Below are 25208 nucleotides of genomic sequence, written 5' to 3'. Positions count from 1 at the left end.
TAGCCAATTTTCTATCCATGCCAATATGTTACCATCTACACCATAAGCTTTTATTTTTCACAATAACCTTTGATGTGGCACGTTATCAAATGCCTTCTGGAAATCTAAGTACAGTTTTTTTGATTCATTCATGGGATGTGGGCATCGCTGACTAGGCCAGCATTTATTGCCCATCCCTAATTGCCCTTGAGAAGGTGGTGGTGGTGAGCTGCCTTCTTGAACTGCTGCAAGTCCATGTGGGATAGGAACACCCACAGTGCTGTTAGGAAGGGAGTTCCAGGACTTTTGGCCCGGCGACAGTGAAGGAACAGTGATATAGTTCCAAATCAGGATAGTGTGTGGCTTGGAGGGTAATTTGCAGGTGGTGGTGTTTCCATGCATTTGCTGTCCTTGTCCTTCTAGGTAGAGGTCGCGGGTTTGGAAGGTGCTGTCTAAGGAGCCTTGGTGCATTGCTGCACTGCATCTTGTAGATGGTACAAACTGCTGCCACTGTGCGTCTGTGATGGAGGGAGTGAATGTTTGTGAATGGGGTGCCAATCAAGCGGGCTGCTTTGTCCTGGATGATGTCGAGCTTCTTGAGTGTTGTTGGAGCTGCACCCATCCAGGCAAGTGGAGTGTATTCCATCACACTCCTGACTTGTGCCTTGTAGATAGTGGACAGGCTTTGGGGAGTCAGGAGGTGAGTTACTCGCCGTAGGATTCCTAGCCTCTGACCTGCATTTGTAGCCACAGTATTTATATGGCTACTCCAGTTCAGTTTCTGATCAATATTTACCCCCAAGATGTTGATAGTGGGGGATTCAGTGATCCTAATGCCATTCAATGTCAAGGGGAGATGGTTAGATTCTCTCTTGTTGGAGATAGTTATTGCTTGGCACTTGTGTGGCACGAATGTTACTTGCCACTTATCAGCCCAAGCCTGGATATTTTCTATGTCTTACTTCATTTCTACACGGAATGCTTCAGTATCTAAGGAGTCCGCGAATGATGCTGAACATTGATGAAGCTGCTGAAGATGGTTAGACCTGAGGAACTCATGCAGTGATGTCCTGGTGATCGACTTCCAACAACCACAGCCATCTTCCTTTGCGCTAGGTATGACTCTAACCCCGGAGAGTTTTCCCCCTAAAATAAAAGCAAAATACTGCAGATGCTGGAAATATGAAATAAAAGCAAAAAGTGCTGGAAATACTCAGCAGATCTGACAGCAACTGTGGAGAGAGAAGAAAAGTTAACGTTTCAGATCTGTGAACTTGCATCAGTTCTGAGTCATTCATCCTGTATCACGGTGCCATGGTCAGTTAGCCCATCCACCCTGCAGCCCCCACTCTCATCCAAACAAGCTGAAAGAACTTCAGACCTGTTGGACATTTGCAAAGGCGTCCCCTTCCCTGCCTCAGCTGCAACCACACTCTCCTGTCCCTGACCACTGACCAAATCAGAAGACCCTATCATAAGGGGTGTAAACGTCTCCTAGTACAAAGTGTCCAAGTAACTTTCCCCTCCCTGACATGTTGCAGTGCCTGCAGCCTGGTCTCCAGCTCAACGACTCTGAGCTAAAGCTCCTCGAGCCGCAAACACTTACTGCAAATGTGTTTGCCCTGGATCACACTGGCATCCAGGTGCTCCCATCTGCTGCAGCCGTGACACATCACCTGTCCTGCCATCCTTAATGTGTTTTAATTAACTATTTAATTATTTTATTCAATTATTTATTTTCCTTTTTAGATATTTTATTGACCTTACAACCAGTTCTTGTACTATTTTAAACCTTAGGAATAGAATAGACCTTAACCACTTACCAGATACTCACCAAACAGCTAGCTTCTTCCCCGAACTCCTAGCACTCTGTTCAAGTCACACTCTAAATCTTCTCCTCTCCTGCTGCTTCTCTCCGAATCTCTAAGCTTTTGACATGTTTGTTAAATCCTCTCCTCTCCCACTGCTTCTCTCCGTGTCACCAGTTGTGGGCGCACTTTTGAAATCCTCTCTTTCGCTGCTTCTCTCAAGGTATGTTGGCACTTGCAAAAGTATCCACAAGTTCCATTGTAACCAACTGACAATTTTCTGAGCTCTCTGTCAACTTCTTAAAAAGAGATGAAATCGTTGCTTGTTTTTTTGCGTGTTCGTTTTCCAGCAGTGCGGTTTCGGTTGTTCTCTTAATGCTGTGATGGCTTTCGGACTCTAAGTGGGGCTGAACTGTTGCCCGCCGTGTGTGATCCAGCGAGATATTGCAGCTTGTACAAAACAGTATTTCACTATTGACATTGAAAATTTGGCTTCCAAATTCTTTCACTCAATGTGCCGCACTAATGGTTGTGGCTGTTTTGATTTGCTCATTTTGGCATTCCCACTTGTCAGAGGAACATAGGAAGATAGGAACAGGAGTAGTCCATTCAGCCCCTCGAGCCTGTCCCACCATTCAATGAGATCATGGCTGATCCGTGGCCTAACTCCATATACCTGCCTTTGGCCCATATCCCTTAATATCTTTGCTTAACAAAAATCTATCTCAGATTTAAAATTAACAACTGTTCTAGCTTCAACTGCTGTTTGTGGGAGAGAGTTCCAAACCTCTACCACCCTTTGCGTGAAGAAGTGCTTCCTAAAATCTCTCCTGAATGGTCTGATCCTAATTTTTAGACTATGCCCCCTAATTTTAGAATCTCCAACCAGTGGAAATAGTTTATCTTTATCTAGCCTGTCTTTTCCTGTTAATATCTTGAAGACTACAATAAGATCACCCCTTAACCTTCTAAATTCTAGCGAAAATATGCCTAATTTGTGTAATCTCTCCTTGTAACTTAACCCCTGTAGTCCAGGTATCATTCTTGTCAACCTACGTTGCACTCCCTCCAAGGCCAATATATCCTTCCTAAGCTCTGGTGCCCAGAACTGCTCACAGTACTCCAAGTGGGTATCTAACCAGGGTTTTGTACAGTTGCAGCATAACCTCTGTGTCTTTATACTCCAATCCTCTCGATATAAAGGCTAGCATTCCATTCGCCTTTTTGATTATTTTCTGCACTTGCTCGTGGCATTTTAAAGATCTATGCACCTGAACGCCCAAGTCTCTTTGGACATCCACTGTACTTAACCTCTTCCCATTTAGAAAGTACCCTGCTCTATCCTTTTTTGGTCCAAAATGGATAACCTCACACTTGCCCACATTGAAATCCATCTGCCACAGTTTTGCCCACTCACCTAGTCTGTCAATATCTCTTTGCAATTTTATGCTATCATTTAGACTGTCTACAATGCCGCCTAACTTTGTATCATCAGCAAATTTGGATATATGACTTACTATGCCATCATCCAAGTTGTTAATGAATAATGTGAATAATTGAGGCCCCAACTCAGATCCCTGCGGGACACCACTAGTTACATCCTGCCAATTGGAGTACTTACCCATTATCCCCACTCTCTGTCGCCTACCACTCAACCAACTTTCTAACCATGTCAATAATTTGCCCTCAACTCCATGGACTTCTACTTTAGTTAACAGTCTCTTATGTGGGACTTTATCAAATGCCTTCTCAAAGTCCATATAAATAACATCCATAGACATTCCCCTGTCCACTACCTTAGTCACCTCTTCAAAAAATTCAATGAGATTTGTCAGGCATGACCTTCCCGTCATGAATCCATGCTGGCTGTCCCTGATTAACTGAAATTTTTCTAGGTGTTCAGTCACCCTATCCTTGATTATAGACTCCAGCAACTTGCCCACCACAGATGTCAGGCTAACTGGTCTGTAATTTCCTTGGTTCCCCCTTTCACCCTTCTTAAAAAGTGGAGTGACATGTGCAACTTTCCAATCCAGAGGGACCACTCCTGAATCTAGGGAACTCTGAAAGACTATAGTTAGGGCATCTACAATGTGCTCCCCTACTTCCTTTAACACCCTCGGATGGAAACCATCAGGTCCTGGAGATTTCTCACTCTTTAGTTCCATTAATTTCCTTGTTACTGATGTTTTACTTACATTAATTGTATTAAGTCCCTGTCCCTATCGGCTATTAATTTTTTCAGGACTTCCAGCAAGTTATCCTCCTTTTCAACTGCAAATGCTGAGGCAAAGTAATTGGTCAACATGTCTGCCATTTCCCCATTATCAATGACAATATCTCCAGTTTCAGCTTTTCGTGGGCCTACATTGCTCTTGACCACCTGCTTTCCCTTTATGTAACTATAAAATTTCTTCTTATTGATGTTGATGTCCCTTGCAAGTTTCCTTTCATAATCTCTTTTAGTAGCTCTTACAAGCTGCTTTGTGACCCTTTGCTGGTCTTTGTATCGATCCCATTCGGCCGGATCTGTGCTGCATTTTGATTTTTGTAAGCCATTTCTTTTTGTTTTATGCTATCCCTAATCTCTTTAGTTGTCCATGTCTGTTTTTTCTGTGAAGTGGAGCTTTTTCCTCTCAGGGGTATATACTCGCTCTGTGTTTCGTTAAATGTTTCTTTAAATATTCTCCACTGTTCTTCAGTTATTTGACCCATTAACAGATCTACCCAGTTTACCGTGGACAGTATCTGTCTCATCCTGGTAAAGTCAACCTTACCCAAATCTAAATTCAAGTAGCTGATCGTGCTTTTCACTTTCAAACGCTACCTTGAATTCGATCATGTTGTGATCACTATTTGATAAATGTTCACGCACAGTTAGGCTACTAATTAAATTTGGCTCATTACTCATAACTAAATCTAATATTCCCTGTCCCCTTGTTACATCTAGGACATATTGCTGTAGGAAACTATCCTGGACACATTCCAGAAATTCACTACCTTTCTGACAGGTGCTGGTCTGCTTCTCCCAATCTATGTGTAAGTTAAAATCCCCCGTTGTTACACACTTGCCTAATTTGTGCATTTATACAATCTAACACCTCAGAACTGCTACCAGGGGGTCTATACACAACACTCATTACAGTTTTAGATCCTATTCTGTTCCTCAATTCCACCCATAAGGTCTCCACTGGATGCTTTCCCCTCATTATATCCTCCCTCACCAATGAAGTAATATTATTTCTAATCAGTAAGGCTACTCCATCCCCTCTGCCATTTTCCCTGTCCCTCCTGTAAACTTTATAACCGGGTATATTTAGTTCCCAGTCCCGACCATCCTGCAGCCAGGTCTCCGCAATGGTCACCACATCATAATTTTCCATCTGAATTTGCGCCTGCAGCTCATCTCGTTTATTTCTTACACTCCGTGCATTTGTATATAGAACTCTTATTTGGGCTATACCCCCTAACCTGTCCTTCAACACTGATGTTTTATTCGCCTGTTTATTATTTCTCTCTTCTGGTTTAACCAGTATACTTCTTGCAGTTTGGTAACAATCAGCCTCACCACTAACCTGCACTCCTACCTTCTCCTTTAACTTCCTGTTTCCTGTTCCTCCCCTCCACTATTTAGTTTAAAGCCCTATCTACAGCCCTAGTTATACGATTTGCCAGGACTCTGGTCCCAGCATGATTCAGGTGGAGCCCATCCCATCGGAACAGCTCCCTCCTTCCCCAGTACTGGTGCCAATGTCCCACGAATTCGAACCCATTTCTCCCACACCAATCTTTGAGCCACACATTTACCTCTCTAATCTTATTGACCCTTTGCCAATTTGCTCGTGGCTCAGGCAGTAATCCGGAGATTATTACCTTTTTGGTTCTGCTTTTTAATTTAGCCCCTAGCTGCTCATATTCGCTCAGCAGAACCTCTAACCTCGTTCTACCTATATCGTTGGTACCTACGTGGACCACGACAACGGGATCTTTCCCCTCCCACTCCAAGTTCCTCCGCAGCCCAGATGAGATATCCCGAACCCTGGCACCAGGTAGGCAACAGAGCATTTGGGACTCTCTATGCTGGTCACAAAGAACAGTGTCTATGCCCCTAACTATACTATCCCTGATTACAACTACATTTCTCTTTTCTCCCCCCACTTGAATGGCTTCCTGTACCATGGTGCTGTGGTCAGTTTGCTCATCCTCCCTACAGTCTCTGCTCTCATCCACACAGGGAGCAAGAATCTTGATCCTGTTGGACAAGGACAATGGCTGAGGCTCCTGCAGCACTACCTCCTGCATCCCTCTACCTGCCTCACTCATAGTCACACCCTCTTGTCCCTGACCACTGGCTGAATTCACGGTAGTTAATCTAAGGGGTGTGACTGCCTCCTGAAACACAGCGTCCAGGTAACTCTCCCCCTCCCTGTTGTATCGCAGTGTCCGAAGCTCAGACTCCAGCTCATCAACTCTGAGCTGGAGTTCCTCAAGCAGCCAACACTTGCTACAGATGTGGTCACTAGGAACCACAATGGGATCCACCAGCTCCCAAATCATGCAGGTACAACACATCGCCTGGCCCTGCATCTCTATTTAATTAGATTTTAATTTGTTTTTTAAATTTCCGACTGATCTTTAGTTCTTAATCTGTAAAATATTTCTTCTATTCACCTTTAATCTGAAATCAACTTAGAATAGGTAATTCAAATTAGCAGTTACTTACCAATGAACTTATGGTTTTCCTGTGATATCACTCTTTGTTTTTTTTTCACTCTGTTTTTACTCCCTTAAATTACCCAAAAATTAGATTTACACTAGGAACCTTGGTTCACCCCCAAAAAACACTACCTAGTATATTAAAAAGAACTGTAGACCTTTCTCTTTACTTTAGTTACTTACTGAGCTATTTAGAGTTATTCCCTAACAGCAGTTACTCACCAACCAATCACCTTGCAGCCTTCCTGTGACGTCACTGTTGACTATTTTTTTCAAAACTCCGGCGCGCCGGAACTGCTCCTGGAAGGTAAGCCGGCTCGCAGAGTGAACTCTCGCTCTGTCTCCCGGTCTCTTTATGCTCCAGCTCCGCTCTCGCTGTGTCCCGCTCGCTGAATGAACTCTCTCTCTCTCTCCTGGTCTCTTTCTGCTCCAGCTCCGCTCTCTCTGCTTCCCGCTCGCTGAACTCTCTCTCTCTCTCTCTCACAGTCTCTTTGTGCTCCGGCTCCGCTCTCGCTGTTTCCTGCTCGCTGAATGAACTCTCACTCTGTCTCCCGGTCTCTTTGTGCTCCGGCTCCGCTCTCGCTGTTTCCCGCTCGCTGAATGAACTCTCTCTCTCTCTCTCTCCCAGTCTCTTTGAGCTCCGGCTCCGCTCTCTATGTTTCCTGCTCGCTGAATGAACTCTCACTCTGTCTCCCGGTCTCTTTGTGCCCCGGCTCCACTCTCGTTGTTTCCCGCTCGCTGAATGAACTCTCTCTCTCTCTCCCAGTCTCTTTATGCTCCGGCTCCGCTCTCGCTGTTTCCCACTCGCTGAATGAACTCTCTCTCTCTCTCTCCCGGTCTCTTTGTGCTCTGGCTCTGCTTTCGCTGTTTCCCACTCGCTGAATGAACTCTCTCTCTCTCTCCCGGTCTCTCTGTGCCCCAGCTCTGCTCTTGTTGTTTTCCGCTCGCTGAATGAACTCTCTCTCTCTCGCCCGGTCTCTTTATGCTCCGGCTCCGCTCTCGCTGTTTCCCGCTCACTGAATGAACTCCCTCTCTCTCTCTCTCGGTCTCTTTATGCTCCAGCTCCGCTCTCGCTGTTTCCAGCTCGCTTGAAACTTGAAACTGCTTCTCTCAAAACTCCACCAGAAGCCTTCCCTCATCTACCAATCAGCGTGTTGAGCCTCATGTCAATCACTAAAACGCACGAAGTTTGCAACATGCCCAGCAATCAGCAAGGTGAGCCTTGTGTCAATGAATAAAATGCCCAAAGTTCTCAAAATGGCCAATGGCACGGAAGACCCAAGATTTCATGGTCTGTGATGCATTTGTCATGGCCGTAAATTTGGTAGGGCCCTATTAACATATACCGAAAAGAGCACTAGTCCTAATATTGGCCCCTGGAAACACACTACACCTCCCTCCAGTCTAAAAAACAACCATTCACCATTACTCTCTGTTTTCTGTCTCCTAGCCAATTTCTTATCCATACTGTCCTTTAATCTCATGGGCTTTAATTTCGCTAACACATCTATTACGTGGTACTTTATCAAACACAATATTCATATGTGAATTTATATTGTGATTGTTGGGATGCTGTTTCATTACGCAGGACATATATTCCATTGAGGAAGACTCTACCAGAAGTATGCACCATCCGTCACTAACTAAGGAAGCAAAGGCTGGTATCAAATTGAAAGAAAAGGTATAAAATGCGGCGAAGATTAGTGGTAGGCCAGAATTGGGAAAATTTTAGAATCCAGCAAAGAATGACTAACATAAAGGGAGAAATTGGAGTAAGAACAAAGAACAAAGTACATCACTGGAACAGGCCATTCAGCCCTCCAAGTCTGCGCCGATCTTGATGCCTGCCTAAACTAAAACCTTCTGCACTTCCGGGGACCGTATCCCTCTATTCCCATCCTATTCATGTATTTGTCAAGATGCCTCTTAAACGTCGCTATCGTACCTGCTTCCACCACCGGCAGCAAGTTCCAGGCACTCGCCACCCTCTGTGTAAAGAACTTGCCTCGCACATCCCCTCTAAACTTTGCCCCTCTCACCTTAAACCTATGTCCCCTAGTAACTGACTCTTCCACCCTGAGAAAAAGCTTCTGACTATCCACTCTGTCCATGCTGCTCATAACTTTGTAAAACTCTACCATGTCGCCCCTCCACCTCCATCGTTCCAGTGAAAACAATCCAAGTTTATCCAACCTCTCCTCATACCTAATGAGAGAAAACTGGCAAGAAATATAAAAACAGACAGTAAAAGCTTCTACAAATATATAAAAAGGGAAAGTGGCTAAAGTGAACATGGGTCCCTTCGAGTGTGAGACTGGGGAATTAATATTGGGAAATGAGGAAATGGCAGAGGCTTTTGTTACAACCAGGTGAGGAGGGGGTCTCAGGCTTCACTTCTGCCCTTTCTCTGATTTGACCGCAACAGGGTTTATCTTTTTTTAACGCAGTGACTGAACTTACCACCTCAGTGAGCACTTGCTCCTGTTCCTCCAATATAATTGCCAAAGAACTAATCAGACAGGTTGTCTTGAGTTTAAACAAGAAAAATGTAAGTTTATTATCCTTATCACTCTAAACCAGGCGGCACAGTGGCGCAGTGGTTAGCACTGCAGGCTCACAGCTCCAGCAACCCGGGTTGAGTTCTGGGTACTCCCTGTGCGGAGTTTGCAAGTTCTCCCTGTGTCTGCGTGGGTTTCCGCCGGGTGCTCCGGTTTCCTCCCACCTCCAAAAGACTTGCAGGTTGATAGGTAAATTGGCCATTGTAAATTGCCCCTAGTGTAGGTAAGTGGTAGGAGAATGGTGGGGATGTGGTAGAGAATATGGGATTAATGTAGGATTAGTATAAATGGGTGGTTGTTGGTCGGCACAGACTCGGTGGGCCAAAGGGCCTGTTTCAATGCTGTATCTCTAAATAAATAAATAAAATTACTAAAATATGCTATGCATTCACACACAAAGAGATTACAGAGGGAAATCACAGTTGGATGGTTGGAGTAGAGTCTGAAATAAATGGAATTTAAATACAGTTCAGCAGTCCCAGAGTCCTTAGTTGAAATTGTTGTCCTCGCTGGGCCACATGCACGTTCGGGCTTGCTTCTCAGGCTCCAGAAGGCAGAGCAGGGGGTTTTGACCCTTAAAGCCTAGTTGTTGGTTGTGGTGGCTTTACCAGCTGCAGCTGGGCCTTCTCTGGATCTGTACTGGAGAGAGGGAGAGAGAGAGTGTGAACAAAGAACAAAGAAAATTACAGCACAGGAACAGGCCCTTCGGCCCTCCAAGCCTACGCCGCTCCAAATCCTCCCTCTAAACCTGTCACCTATTTTCTAAGGGTCTGTATCTCTTTACTTCCTGCCCATTCATGTATCTGTCTAGATACATCTTAAAAGACGCTATCGTGCCCGCGTCTACCACCTCCGCTGGCAATGCGTTCCATGCACCCACCACCCTCTGCGTAAAGAACTTTCCACGCATATCCCCCACGCATATCACAGCAGTGTGCTGCTCCCTTGATAGCTTACAGTTACTGTCTGCTGTCTGAGCCACAACTCACAATCTCCCCAGAGTTGCACAAGCAGTCACATGACATTACCACCTCTTTGTTTAATGGGGTCCTTCTGGAATTTTCTCTGAGATTCAAGGCTTTACCCCCCTCAGGCTGTCCAGTCACACTTGGTGGGGGTTGGCTCTTTTTTACGCCAATGGGTATCAATGGCCGTGATGAGAAAGCCATCTCAGGTAATTTAATCAGAGAGCACCCCATTGTTCTGGCTAGGTTACCTCAGTCATGTCGTCTCCGGTCTACTTTTGCTGTTTCGTATGTAAATTGCCGTGGCCATCTTGACTGCCAGGTTACTCTTTCTAAAAGAAGTTACTTGTAAGAACTTCCAGTAAAAGTCTTAGGCAAAGTTCCAATTGATGAAATTAATATTTCCCATTTGTCATGTGGTGTTTTCATAACACTTTGAACAATATTTTGTATCCGTCTTCACAGTAGAAGACACAGAAAGTATCCCAAGAATAGTAGAAAAGCCAGAGGCAAAAGGGAGGGAGGAACTTAAAACAATCATTATCACGAGAGAAAAAGTAATGGGAATACTAATGGGACTAAAGGCTGACAAGTCCTCTGGACCTGATGGCCTGCATCCGAAAGTCTTAAAGGAAGTGGCTGCAGAGATAGTGGATGCATTGGTTGTAATCTTCCAAAATAGGTAGTAGCAGGACATCTGGAAAATCACAATACAATCAGGCAGAGTCAACATGGTTTTGTGAAAGGGAAATTGGGTTTGACATATTTATTAGAGTTCTTTGAGGATGTAACAAGCAAGGTGGATAAAGGGGAACTGGTAGATGTAGTGTATTTGGACTTCCAAAAGGCATTCGATAAGGTGCCTCATAAAAGGTGAGGTATTGGGGGTGATATATGAGCATGGATAGAAGACTGGCTAACTAACAGGAAATAGAGTCGGGATAAATGGGTCATTTTCAGGATGGCAAACTGTAACCAGTGGAATGCCACAGGGATCAGTGCTGGGACCTCAACTATTTATGATCAATATTAATGGTTTGGATGAAGGGACTGAGTGTATTGTAGCCAAATTTGTTGATAATACAAAGATAGGTAGTAAAGCAAGTTGTGAGGAGGATACAAAGAGTCTGCAAAGGGATATATTTAGGTTAAGTGAGGTGGCAAAAATTTGGCAGATGGGAGTACAATGTGGGAAAATGTGAGCTTGTTCACTTTGGCAGGAAGAACAGAAGAGCAGAATATTATTTAAATGGAGAGAGATTGCAGAATGCTGTGGTACAGAGGGATCTGGGTGTCCTTGTACATGAATCACAAAAAGTCAGCATGCAGGTGCAACAAGTAATTAGGAAGACAAATGGAATGTTGGCCTTTATTGCAAGGGGGATGGAGTATAACAGTAGGGAAGTACTGCTGCAACTGTGCAGGGGATTGGTGAGACTGCACCTAGAGTATTGTGTACAGTTTTGGTCACCTTATTTAAGGAGGGACATACTTGCATTGGAAATAGTTCAGAGAAGGTTCACTAGGCTAATTCCTGGGATGATGGGTTTGTCTTATGAGGAAAGTTTAAGCAGGTTGGACCTATACTCATTGGAGTTTAGAAGATTGCGAGGTGATCTTACTGAAATGTTTAAGATTCTGAGGGGGCTTGACAGGGTAGATGCTGAGAGGATGTTTCCCCTTGTGGGGAATCTAGAACTAGGGGGCACAGTTTCAAATTAAGTGGTCTCCCATTTAAGGAGGAATTTCTTTTCTCAGAGTCGTTCGTGTTTGGAATTCTGTTCCCCAGCGAGCAGAGGAGGCTGGGTCATTGAATATATTCAAGGCTGAGTTATACAGATTTTTATTTGACAAGGGAGTCAATGGTTATGGGGAGCAGGCAGGAAAGCAGTGTTAAGGCCACAATCAAATCAGCCATGATTTTATTTAGTGGCGAAGCAAGCTCGATGGGCTGAATGGCCTACTTCTGCTCCTCTTTATTATGTTTTTATGCAGGAAATCCTGGTCAATTCTGATCCTGTTTTCACCCCATGTCCACATACAGTGATGAGAAATGGGAGTTCTGTCTGATTTCTTTTTCTGTGATCAAGCTTTTTGAGGAAATAATGGAGTACAGTGATAAATATATGCAGTGAAAGTTGTAGCTGTGCTAATCTTACTGAAATCATTGATGAGGCAGCAATTAGGAGATTTTGTACAGTTTTGCGTACCCAGTTTCCAGAAGTATGTCAAGGTTCTGAGGAAGGTATGGAAGATATTCACGAGCTTGATACAAGGGACAAGAGACTTTAGTTGTGGAGTAACACTGAAGAAATTACAGATTTTTTTCATTAGAACAGAAAAGGTTAAAAATAAGTCTATAATGTTCAAAAGTATGTACAGTTTTGGTAAGCTAAATGGAAAAAAACTATTTCCATTTCTCAGTTAGATGAAATTAGAGGGCATGAAAAGAAATCCTCTATGTTAAAAAAAAAAAGAAATGGGTGTGGAAGCAGAATCTATAATAGCTTTTAAAAGAAAGGTGGATAAATATTTGCAAAAGAAAAATATTAAAGAGTATGGGGAAAGGGCGGGTATGTGGAAATCAGTGGCTAGATCGCATGGCACTGGCGCAATTGTCCAAATGGTCTCCTACTGTGTTATACCGTTCTGTTATTGTAAGTCAACTGTAGCTTCTCAGTGAAAATCAATAAACTCATTATAAACCTAGGATTGAATTTAGGAACTTTTTTGCCTTTATGCCTTGGTGCCATACCACGTAGTGCACCATGAGCCACTGTAGAAGCTCTGCAAGTTATTACTTGATGGATTTGTGTATCAATGCATATTCTTTTTAAACTACTTTAGAAATTGTTTTATTGTTTCTACCCTCATTTCCCATTCATGGAAATGTTGTAAAGCAAGTAAGAACAGATGAAAAGATCAGTTCAATGCTGTGGACTACTCATACTAATGTCTCCTAAGTAATGTAACATGAATAATGTTTTATACCCATCCAAATGTGAAAAGGTTTAGATGTGCATGCAGGTAAAATGCAAGTTTGTATTGGGTTAGATTTATTACATGAACTCTGTCCTAATTTCTAAATAGTTATTAATACTTGCACCCCATGTAGTGCTTTTCATGTCAAAATGTCTCAACATTTTCCATGATGAAAATCTTTTTGAATTGCAGTAACTATTAATATGTAAGAAGTTTAAAATATTCTCTATATAGATAAAAGATTGTGAAATATTTTGTATTCAACAAATATCAAATGGAACCTTTGCTGGAAAGCAGACCATATGCTGTGATTAGCATTATTGAGTTTGTCACTGAAGAAAGTCATAGAAATGCTGTAGTGTTTTTGAGGATGAGGGAACACTGAGGATTTGGCCTTCGTATTAGCCACACCTCCCACGACAGATGAAAGAAGGTCTGCGAGGTGGGTTAAAGACATAATTATGGAGATTGCATCACCAACACGGCACACACGCAGCCATTACCTTTTTTATGGTGGCGGATATTGAGATGCTGGTGTGTCTCATCAAGAGGCTGGACACTTCATTGACATATTTAATTCAGGCTCCCACAGTGCAATTTGGAGCTTAACAAAGTTCACTGCTGCTGCAGCCATTTCCAGAGAAACCCAGTAGCGAACGGGAGGCAAGAGTTGTTGGTTCAACAATGTAAGTGCCTTTTTCAGTACTTCTTGTGGGTCAGAATGAGCAGGGATACTACCCTCTGGGCCCTCAAGGAAGCCTGTCAAACGTGGGTCCTCTTTCCCACTTGTTCCAATGGCCTCTCTCCCTTTCCAGCCTTGATGGCTTTCACCCCAAAGCTCAATCGGCGACCTTCACTTCTCCCGATTGACAGATCTCCGTCTGTTGCCTCATGCCACTGTTTTTTCCTCCCAACCAGCAGCTGGGCTGTCAATCGGGTGGCTACCGGGCAGGAAATGGAACAAAAAAAGGGGTCCTGTTTTTATGTTCTGCAGGACGTTCCCGTCCCCGGCCTTGCCATTTCGGCTTCCTCCGCACCCTCCCCACCTCCCCACCTCCCAGTAAACACTGGGGCCTTTTTGTAGTTACTTAGGTTGAAAGGGGGATGCTATTTTTTTCACAAAAGCTAAGATGCTGTTCCCACCTGGTCAGAGGTTCTCCATTCCCTCAAATACTTCTGCTTCATTGTTTTTTTCCCTTTTAAAGAGGGAGACTAATTTGGATGAACATCAAATACCAGAAGGAATGTCCTGTGAAGCTCAGAGTCTCTGTCGACAGCAGTTATAGGACATTTTTACACATTCCATGCCATATATTTTGCAATTAAATTATGAGCTTTTGTATATCTGCATGGTTTTCTTGTTCCATGTTGGCTGTTCCTGAATCTCACGACCAGAAGTTCCAGACCAGGTAAAAGTGTGCAAGTTGAGATTTTTGTGACATTGGCACTTATATTACAACTATTTAGTGATTAGAAAGATATTGGTTAAGTTGCAGAGAATTTTCACAATAGTTTATTTTTCTCTTTTTCCAAGTTATCATTTTAAATTAGACTAGCTAGTAATGCACAGCCTCTGAATTACAGTAACTGTGAATTTTCTAGCTCTGGAATAGTTTTCAAGAGAGCTTCTTGTACAGATTATTCAATTATGATTATGGTCCTGGCAAAGAAAAATAATTTAACATCAAATGCAGAATTTATATAATGCTTTTAATGTAGCAATACACGTTAAGGTGCTTCACATTTGGCGGTCTGATCTGAGCAGGCATAGGATTAAAATGAGTGAAGGTGACCGAAGGTAGTGTCTTAGAGGTATCAGTAAGCAAGTGGTCAATCTATAGAGCAGGGTCCCAAAGGAAATGTGAAAGCACTTAGTATTGATTCATTCAAATGTAAATCTGATAGATTTGGAAAATCAAATTTTGAGATATGTGAATATGAGTAATTTGAGACATGACATGTGGTAAGTGTAGCATGCTTGGGAAGAACAGCTGTCCTCAACTATGATTCCTAAAGCTCTCATCACTTGCATCATATCTGGGTCTGTTGTAGATTAATTTGCAGAGATTGATTGCTATGATTAGTCAACAACTCCATTATCATTGTATCATGCGATGGTAGAAGGTGAAACTTAGATGGACCTTGGTCTCTTGTTGTCTAGAAATGTCTATGTTCCCAAGAGGTATAAACACTCTTAAGTGTGTGTGCGCATGTGTGTCTGTACATTTGTATGTATATTTTTGGTATTTGACTTTCAAAATGTTACTGTCACTAATTAGATTATTCTCCACTTTTATTTGACAGACGGCTTTGCAGAAAGATGGCCAGTGCGGCTGATGATCTCATTGGGATTCCATTTCCAGACCATAGCAGTGAGCTCCTTTGTAGTTTGAATGAACAGAGGCAGCATGGCCTTCTCTGTGATGTTGTCCTGATAGTGAAGGATCAGGAATACAAGACCCATAGGTCAATCCTTGCTGCATGTAGCAAATATTTCAAGACACTGTTCACTGCAGACACTCTTGCAGACCAACATAATGTTTACCAGATTGACTTTGTGACACCAGAGGCACTTTCTGCAATTTTGGAGTTTGCTTATACATCAACCCTCACTATTAGCAGCTCAAATGTAAAGGATGTTTTAAGTGCAGCACAGCTGTTGGAGATCCAATGTGTTATCCAAGTATGCGTTGATATCATAGAGTCAAGTGCTGGGGTGAGCAGTGATAGAGGAGATCCAGAAAAACAGTCCATCCAAGATCCTCAACATGAGCTGGTCCATGAAGATTTCAGAGAATCCCCCCAATTAGGTCTCAAGGAATCTCCCCAACAAAGTCTTGAAGAACCTCTGCAACAAGATCTTGGAGAACCTCCTCAAGAGCCTACCAACGAATCAGAGGAAAATTTCCAAGAAGGTCACCACTGGAATAAGGAATATGATTTTCAAAACACGTTGGCCAGCAAGCTTATAGAAAAGCAATGCACAGAACTGCCTCGAGAGTTCTTAAGCCAACTTATGGTTAATGATCCTGGTGGATGCTTGAGACCAGTACGTGATTTCTCCTTAGACGCTCTGTTAAAAGAAGGGCTAAGTTCTAGAGGGAATTTGCTGAATGGAAGGACCAGCATGTCTCCACTCAGACCAGAATTCTTTCCTCCCTTCTGGAATGGAGGTTATAATGGTTTTCCTCAACTTGTGGAACACCAAGATGTGAACCAATTGCCCCTTAACCTAGTCGTGAAGAAGGAAAAGATCAAGGAGGAGGTCAAGGAAGATCTTCCTTCAACCACAAGTCTTTGTGACTTTTTTAAAGGTATTATGCTGGAAAATGCCCATAATAACCTTGGAACATTAAAGGAGGAGCTAGACTTTAATTCCTATCTGAATATACTAGGTCCTTCCTATTTGGCAGCAGTCTATCCAACTTGGCCTTTGGAATATGAGAAAAAGATGAGACCCAAGGCATCTCAGCAGTGCCCTATCTGCAACAAAGTGATCCAGGGAGCAGGGAAGTTGCCACGACACATGCGAACACATACAGGGGAGAAACCATACATGTGCAATATATGTGAAGTCCGTTTTACCAGGTTAGCAGCAATTAATTTTTGTTGTCTATTCCCTGTACAGTTATATGACAATGCAATAATTCTAGTAAATCAGCACTGACTCAGCATTCAGCACCACATCATCCTGCATAGGATTATCATAGTGTCTTAATCATTCAAATATGAAGGTTTGGTGTTTGTGGAATTAAAAGGCCTGATTCTAACTGCAAGTCAATTGAAACCTAATTTTCTTAATGATGTGGATAAGGCTCACATACAGGTTTTTTCTCTGAACATAATCTGGAGTATCCCTTTTAATGTTAAACCAACACAGAGAAGCTTACTGCTGATGTGGTAGGCTTTTTATCCCCCATCAGGCAAGATACTCCACTGCCTTGGCGACCTCACCGAGCAGCTTTCTTGAGCTCTGACAATGCTCCTCGTAAATGCTGTGTTGTTTAATGCTAAAACCCAAGACCATAACCACAGAGATTAGAAACACTGAATTAATAATTTCTTCACTCGGGTGTGTGACCAAGTTCTTCTATTTATCCAATCTACTGTTAATCCCAAATTGCTTAATTCAGATAATCGGATAATTTATTTTTGTAGCACTAAGTTCCCACTTACTATTTTATTTACGTTCTTACTCCGCATTATTGGATAATTAATTTTTAGCACAAAAAATATAGACAATAATTAACAGGAGTACACTGTATCATATTTTTAAGTTGCTATACTGCAAGTTGTTACACCAAAAGTAGACAGTGTAATGGCATACATATCCGTTTCTCAAAAGTTCACAAACATTTTTAAGTTGCTTTTAACATTGCAGCCATTTTAAACAGACCACATTTGTAAACTTGTTCAAAGTGGAGCAAAGTCCCAAAGTATTCCATGAACTGGAAGTATTGCAACTTGGTCAGTTACGTGGAGACATTATAATAAAAAAAATCCTTGGAGACATTTTAGACTCCTGCACAGACACACTGGGGCAAATGAGTTCCTTGTGTGCTGTAAATTTTTGTGGCTCCATGAACGGACTAAATGTTTTGAAATCTTCAGTGAAGGGCAATGGACAGTGGGCACCAGCACATCTTAGAGATTGCATGACCCGTCCAAAAAAGTAGGATTGGTATTAGGAATTGAGGATTAGACATTGATTTATATATTTATATAAGCAGAAACACAATGTGGGAAATGTTATGCTTTCCCCCGCGGAGTATCCTGCCTCCAAGAACTGCAGCCACTGCTGGTACTGCAGTAGGCCCGGGACTTAGAGCAGCCATGGAGCCTCGAAGAGCAGGTAAGTGGGGGTGGGGCCGCTGGGGCCAGTCAGGCAGGCCTGGTAAGGGTTGGGGAGTGAGTTGTTGAGGACAGAGGAGTGGGTGTTGCCACAGGGGCGGCCTTTATTGCCGCGGACTCCATGGGCCACAGATTGCCCAAATAGGAGAGCCCCTATCCTCACCACCAGCCCATAGGGAGGCTGCCTGGTGTTACTAGGCGGCCTCCCCTCGTGGTGGAGGGCACCCCTGACGTTGATTAAATGCCAGCAGCAGTGGGATGAGGCCCTTCAGAGGCCATTAATTGGCAAATAAAAGGCTTCAGTTGGCCTCTGGGCGGGAAGGACATCCTTTGCCTTCCCTGCCCCTGACAGAATTGAATGGTGTCTGGAAGGCTACGGGCACTCCACCCCCCAACCTACCCTCGCTATTTTATAGTCCCCCATGCCATCCTGCCCATCCCTAAAGGGCTGATAAAGTTCTTCCCACAGAGTCATTACTGCACTGAAGGAGGCCATTTGGCCCCTCAAGTTCATGCTAGCTCTCTGCAGAATAATCCAGTCAGTCCCATTTCCCCGTTCTCTCCCCTTAGCCCTGCAAGTTTATTTCCCTCAATTGCCCATCCAATTTCCTTTTGAAATCGTTCATTGTCTCCGCTTCCATCACAGTCCTAGGCAGCAAGTTCCAGGTCATTACCATTCGCTGCGTAGAAAAGTTCTTCCTCACATTCTCCCTGTATCTCATGCCTCAAACCTTAAATTTGTGTCCCCTGGTCCCTGTACTATCAGCTAATTGGAACAGCTTTTCTTTGTATACCTTATTTAAACCTGTCATAATCTTGTACACCTCGATCAAATCTCCCCTCAATCTCCTGTGATCCAAGGAGAACAACCCCAGCTTCTCCAACCTCAGCTTATAGCTAAAATTCCTCATCCCTGGATCCATTCTGGTAAGCCTCCTCTGCATCCTTTCGAGGGCCATTACATCCCTCCTAAAGTGTGGTGACCAAAACTGGACGCAATACTCTAGTTGTGGCTAACCAGAGCTTTATAAAGGTTAGCATAATTTCCCTGCTCTTATACTCAATACCTCTATTTATGAAGATATAGACGGGATGGTCAAATGGACAGAAAAGTGGCAAATGGAATGTCCCCAGAATAAAGCACACCAACCAGATTTCTTTAATAAACAACTTAATTATCCACTTATTATGAACCAAGTCTTAAACAATAATGAAGTAAATATATATACAAATTGACGTATTAAAGCCCCGTATTTTTTATATCTTAGCCCTCACACTCCTCACATATATCCAAAACCCGGTTAACTGGGAAAAAAAAGATTTTAGTTTACAGCGGTTGCAAAGAAATAGAAGGAATCAAAAAAAACTTATACTGAATATGTAAGGCCTTTGTTTTGGCGAGGTGTCCCAAAATCAAATAGTTGGTTGCCACTAGGAATCTTTCCAGGTGAGGTTGATGAACAGTCTATTTGGGTAGGTGTTCAAAGAAATTCAACTGCAGAAGGCTTCACATAGGTCTTACAGCACGTGTGCAGCAACAGAGGTTTCAGTACTCACACATTCGATGCAAAGTTCATTTGAAGATGCAAGGTTTCTGCAAATATTCAGGGTTTCTTTAAAAATGCAGGAGGCAACAGTACAACTTCATACAGGCTTTAGCTTTTCAAGAGCAGGGATTCTTCTGAACTCCTTGCAAGTCCAAAAACAAATTCCAATTGCCTCTTTTAGTCCAAAAACCAGCATCTAACAGATCAAAGTGAAACAAAACTTTTTCCAAGCAAGTCCCATGGTAATCAGAAATTCTGTCTTGTCATAACACAAAATAGTTCTTAAGTCAAACCCCTTATGGTGTTTACTTGAAATCACACGCTTTCCAGCAAAACTTGTTTACATTTCCCTTTTGTTGAACTTCCTTTAAAAAAATACACCCAAAGATCAGCCTTTTCAGTTTTAAAATACAGATTCCAAGTTTTAACAAGAATAAATGGAAACTCTCATAACAGTGTCTATTTGCAGCAAGATCTGGACAACATTCAGGCTTGGGCTGATAAGTGGCAAGTAACATTCGCACCACACCATTACCAGACAATGATCATCTCCAACAAAAGAGAATCTAACCATCTCCCCTTGATATTCAATGACATTACCATTACTGAATCCCCAACTATCAACATCCTGGGGGTTACCATTGACCAGAAACTGAACTGGACCAGCCACGTAAATACTGTTGCTATAGGAGCAAGTCAGAGGCTGGGAATTCTGCAACGAGTAACCCATCTCCTGACTCCTCATACCTGTCCACCCTCTACAAATCAGGAGTGTGATGAAATACGCTCCACTTGCCTGGATGAGTGCAGCTTCAACAACACTCGAAGCTTGACACCATCTGGGACAAAGCAGCCCGCTTGATTGACACTCCATCCACTACCTTAAACATTCACTCCCTCCACCACCAACGCACAGTGGCAGAAATGTGTATACAAGATTCACTGCAGTAATTCACCATGCCTCCTTCAATAGCACCTTCCAAGTGACCTTTACCACCTAGAAGGACAAGGGCAGCAGATGCGGGGAACACCACCATATGCAAGTTCCCCTTCAAGCCACATTCCATCCTGAACTGGAAATATATCACCATTCCTTCACTGTCACAGGATCAAAATCCTGGAACTCCCTAACAGCACTGTGGATTTACCTGCACCAGGTGGTCTGCAGTGGTTCAAGAAGGCAGCTGCACCACCTTCTCAAGGGCAATTAGGGATGGGCAACAAACTCTGGCTTTGCCAGTGACGCCCACATCCCATGAATGAATAAAAAAAAATTTACTCTGTCAATATGCCTTGCCACCTTCAAAGATCCATTCTCTTGAACCCCCCAGGTCCCTCTGTTCCTGCACACTCTTTAGAACTGTGCCATTAAGTCTCTATTGCCTCTCCCCATGCCTTTTGCCAAAGTGCATTACTTCACACTTCTCTGTATTAAATTCCATCTGCTAGCCTATCTATGTCCTGTTGTAGTCGATTGCTATCGTCCTCACTGTCTACCACATCTGCAAGTTTGGCATCTTCAACAAATATAAAATTTTACTCTGTATTCCAAGATCCAAGTCATTATATAGATCAAAAAAGCAGTGGTCCTAGCACTGACCCTTTCTACCATCCTCCGGTCTAAAAAAACAACCATTTATCACACTGTTTTATGGCCTGAAACCAATTTTTTATCCAAGCTGACTCTGGCCCTCCTATTCCATGAGCCTCAGTTTTGTTAACCAGCCTTTTATGTGGTACTTTGTCAAATGCTTACTTAAAATTCATATAGACAACATCCATTGCATTCCCTTCATCAACCTTCTGTGTTCCTTCATCAAAAAATTCAATTAGATTAGTTATAGAATCATAGAGCCATAGCACAGAAACAGGCCCTTCAGCCTATCGTGTCTGTGCTGGCCATCAAGCACCTAACTATTCTAATCCCATTTTCCAGCACTTGGCCCGTAGCCTTGTAGGCCAAGGCGTTTCAAGTGCTCATCTAAATACTTCTTAAATGTTGTGATGGTTCCTGCCTCTACCACCTCTTCAGGCAGTGCGTTCCAGATTCCAACCACCCGCTGGGTGAAAATTTTTTCCTCAAATCCACTCTAAACCTCCTGCACCTTACCTTAAATGTATGCCTCCTGGTTACTGACCCCTCCGCTAAGGGAAAAAGTTTCTTCCTATCTAACCTATCAATGCCCCTCATAATTTTGTATACCTCGATCATATCTTCCCTCAGCCTTCTCTGCTCCAAGGAAAACATTACCTGCCTTTTACAAATTTGTGCTGCCTCTCCTTAATTAACTCAATTAACTCCAAATACCTGTTAATTTGTTCCTTAAATATTGTTTTTACAATCTTACCTATCACTGATTTTAAACTGTGATTACTAGGAGTGTCCTTATACCCTTCTGAGAATAAGGGTGTCACATTTGCCTTTCCAATCTTCTGGCACCTCCCCGGTATCTAGAGACGTTTGGAAGATTATGTCAAGCCCTTCTGCTATCTCCACCCCCACTTCCTTTAGCATCTTGTGTTGCGAGCCATCCAGAGCAGGCAACTTATCCACTCCTGCATTGACAGCCTTTCCAGTCCATCCTGCCTATCAACTTTCATCCCATCCATTACCTCTGCTGGCTCCACTTATACTGGTATTTTGTCAGCATCCTCTTCTTTGGTAAATATTGATACAAAGTACTCATTAAGTATCCGAGCCTTGCCCTGCACCTCAGCATATTTTCGCAATTACCTTTAGGGGTTGGGGAGAACTTTTATAGACGTTTTACCTTGAAATTTTACTTCTATTGAGTGGAATCCATGAAGTAGAAATTGTCTCTAATAGGCTCACCCTGCCTCTTACTACCCGATTACTGTTTACATGCCGGTGGAAGATTTTTAGGTTCCCCTTTATGCTAACTGCCATTCTATTCTCACAGAAGGAGAAAGGATAAAGATGATTAAATGCAATATGGAACATGATGGTTCATGTTCTTTTGGGACCATGGATGAATCACCTTTGGAGTGCAACTGCTTAGTTCCTAAGTGTGCATTATAAAGTTCAATTAATGTTCTGAAGATTTTCTCAATTACCTTTGGGGATGGGGAGAACTTCTATAGACATTTTACCTTTAATTAGTTGATGCCCTTCTATTGAGTGGAGTTCATGAAGTAAAAATTGTGTGTAACGTGTGGAGAGAATCAGCTGGATGGGAAAATCCCAGTCAGCCACTGTTAACAGGCCTTAATAGGCATTAATTGGGTCAATTGGCTACCCACCGCTTGAAGCTATGTCGCCCTGATGACACTCCCATCCCGGCTCCAGGAAATTGGCCTGGGAACAGATGAGCCGGGGTACTGTCACGCAGGCCAGTGGTGCAAAATTCCGCGTCTGCCCAACCGCCTCCAATCCCAACCCGGCGGAGGCTAAAAATCCAGCCCTAGGTGTTGCATGTTTTGAGAATTTATCAGAGGTCAATGCTTGCTGGCTCATCTACTGGATGTTATTTTATTTATTTGGTATTGGGTTATTTTTGCTGGAAAATTTTAATTATTGGTGCAACCTTCAAGGAATGTTTGATGCTGATGGTTTGGTGAAATTTGATAATGATCATTACATAATTTGTAGTTTCCTGTAAGCTGTAGAAATCTGCAGAGATCTGAGTGATAAGTCCTTACATGGCCCATTGTGCTGCCAAATGCTGGGTGGGGACTTTTGAAGCTTTTTAAATAAATACAATTACAAAACCTGGGACTGTAATAATTGCTGAATATTCTCTTTGTGGTAGCAGCTTGTGGAAATTAAATGAAGCCTTTTTTAAACTCTTTCTTGGGTTGTGGGCATCGCTGGCAAGGGCAGAATTTATTGTCCATTCCTAATTGCCTTATAGAAGTGTGGTACGACTGAGTGGCTTGCTAGGCCACATTGGAGTGGAACAGGAGTCACATATAGGCAAACAGGGTAAGGATGCAAGGTTTTCTTCTTTAAAGGACATTAATTTTTTGTTATTTGTTCATGGGATGTGGGTGTCGCTGGCTAGACCAGCATTTATTGTCCATCCCTAATTGCCCTTGAGAAGGTGGTGGTGAGCTCCCTTCTTGTACTGCTGCAGTCCTTGGGGTGTATGTACACCCACAGTGCTGTTAGGAAGGGAGTTCCAGGATTTTGACTCGGTGACAGTGAAGGAACGGTGATATAGTTCCAAGTAAGGATAGTGTGTGACTTGGAGCGGAACTTGCAGGTAGTGATGTTCCCTTGCATCTGCAGCCCTTGTCCTTCTATGTGATAGAGCTCGTGGGTTTGGAAGGTGCTGCCAAAGGAGTCTTGATGATTTGCTGCAGTGCATCTTGTAAATGGTGAACAATGCTGCCACTATGCATCGGTGGTGAAGGGAGTGAATGTTGAAGGTGGTGAATGGTGTGCCAATCAAGCCGGCTGCTTTAACCTGGATGGTGTCGAGCTTCTTCAGTATTGTTGGAGCTGCACATATCCAGGCAAGTGGGGAGTATTCCATCACACTTCTGACTTGTGCCTTGTAGATGATGGACAGGCATTAGGGAGACAGGAGGTGAGTTTGTCACCACAGAATTCACAGCCTCTGACCTGTTCTCATAGCCGCAGTATTTATGTGGCTGGTCCAGTTCTGTTTCTGGTCAATGATAACCTCAGGATGTTGATAGTAGGGGATTCAGCGATGGTAGTGCGATTGAATATCAAGGGGAGATGGTTAGATTCTCTCTTGTTTGAGATGGTCATTGCCTGACACTTGTGTGGTGTGAATGTTACTTGCCACTTAGCAGCCCAGCCTGGATGTTGTCTAGGTCTTTCTGCATCTGGACAGGGGCTGCTTCAATATCTGAGGAGTCGCAAATGGTGCTGAACATTGTGCAATCATCAGCGAACATCCCCAATTCTGACCTTATGATGTAGGGAAGGTTATTGATGAAGCAGCTGAAGAGGGTTGGACCTAGGACACTACTCTGAGGAACTCCTGCAGTGATGTCCTAGGACTGAGATGATTGACCTCCAACAATCACAACCGTCTTCCTTTGTGCTAGATATGACTCCAACCAGCAGAGAGTTTTCCCCCCGATTCCCATTGTCTCCAGCAGTTTTGCTAGGGCTCCTTGATGCCATATTCGGTCAAATGCTGCCTTGATGTCAAGGGCAGTCACTCTCACCTCAACTCTGGAGTTCAGCTCTTTTGTCCATGTTTGGACCAACTGTAACGAAGTCAGGAGCTGAGTGGCCCTGGTGGATCCCAGTGGACCAGCTTTGTTTTTATGACAATTCAATAACTTCATGGTCACCTTTTCATTTCCAGATTTTTTAAAACCAAATTCAAACTCTTAAACTGCCATGGTGGGAATTGACCTCATGCTCCCTGGATTATTATTGCAGGCCTCTGCATTACTAGTCCAGTAACATAATCACTACACTCCAGTACCAATCAAACAGTTAAATTACACCAATACGTAAATTCATATTTCCAGTTCTGAATTTTATTAAGATAAAGAGGAGTGATATTTTCTTGAATGGGAAATGGGAAACCTCAAGAGTTTGTTTCAACTAGTTTTTAAATCTTTACAAATAATGCATTTTCTGAATCCAGTTTTGTAAAAATAGATTTAGTGTATCATTTTATTTAGTTGTTTATGAACATTTCAGTTAAAATCTGACTGGGAGATCAAGGGATCTTCTCTAAGACCCAACACAGTATTGCAAATTAGAAGCTGGATAATTTTGATTTATTAAAATCAAATTTCTAAACTTTGGAAATGTGCTCCTTGTATTTAAAATCTGTATTGCTGGCAATAAAT

General features: G+C 43.0%; 1 protein-coding gene across 8 annotated transcripts in view; it reads left to right on the top strand.

Annotated features, from left to right (window-relative positions):
* LOC137377086 (zinc finger and BTB domain-containing protein 7C) overlaps positions 1 to 25208 on the top strand; it is a 379658-nt gene that overhangs the window by 338270 nt on the left and 16180 nt on the right. For all 8 annotated transcript variants that reach the window (XM_068046774.1, XM_068046682.1, XM_068046592.1 and 5 more), the window contains one exon: positions 15313 to 16596. In XM_068046774.1, the coding sequence (XP_067902875.1) occupies positions 15329 to 16596 (1268 nt within the window). In that variant the 5' untranslated portion in view covers positions 15313 to 15328. The remainder of the gene's footprint in view (positions 1 to 15312; positions 16597 to 25208) is intronic.

Source organism: Heterodontus francisci, chromosome 1, assembly GCF_036365525.1.
Source record: "Heterodontus francisci isolate sHetFra1 chromosome 1, sHetFra1.hap1, whole genome shotgun sequence".
Lineage (NCBI taxonomy): Eukaryota > Metazoa > Chordata > Chondrichthyes > Heterodontiformes > Heterodontidae > Heterodontus > Heterodontus francisci.
The sequence above is the reverse complement of the archived record's forward strand: the minus strand, read 5'-3'. Positions and strand labels throughout refer to the sequence as shown.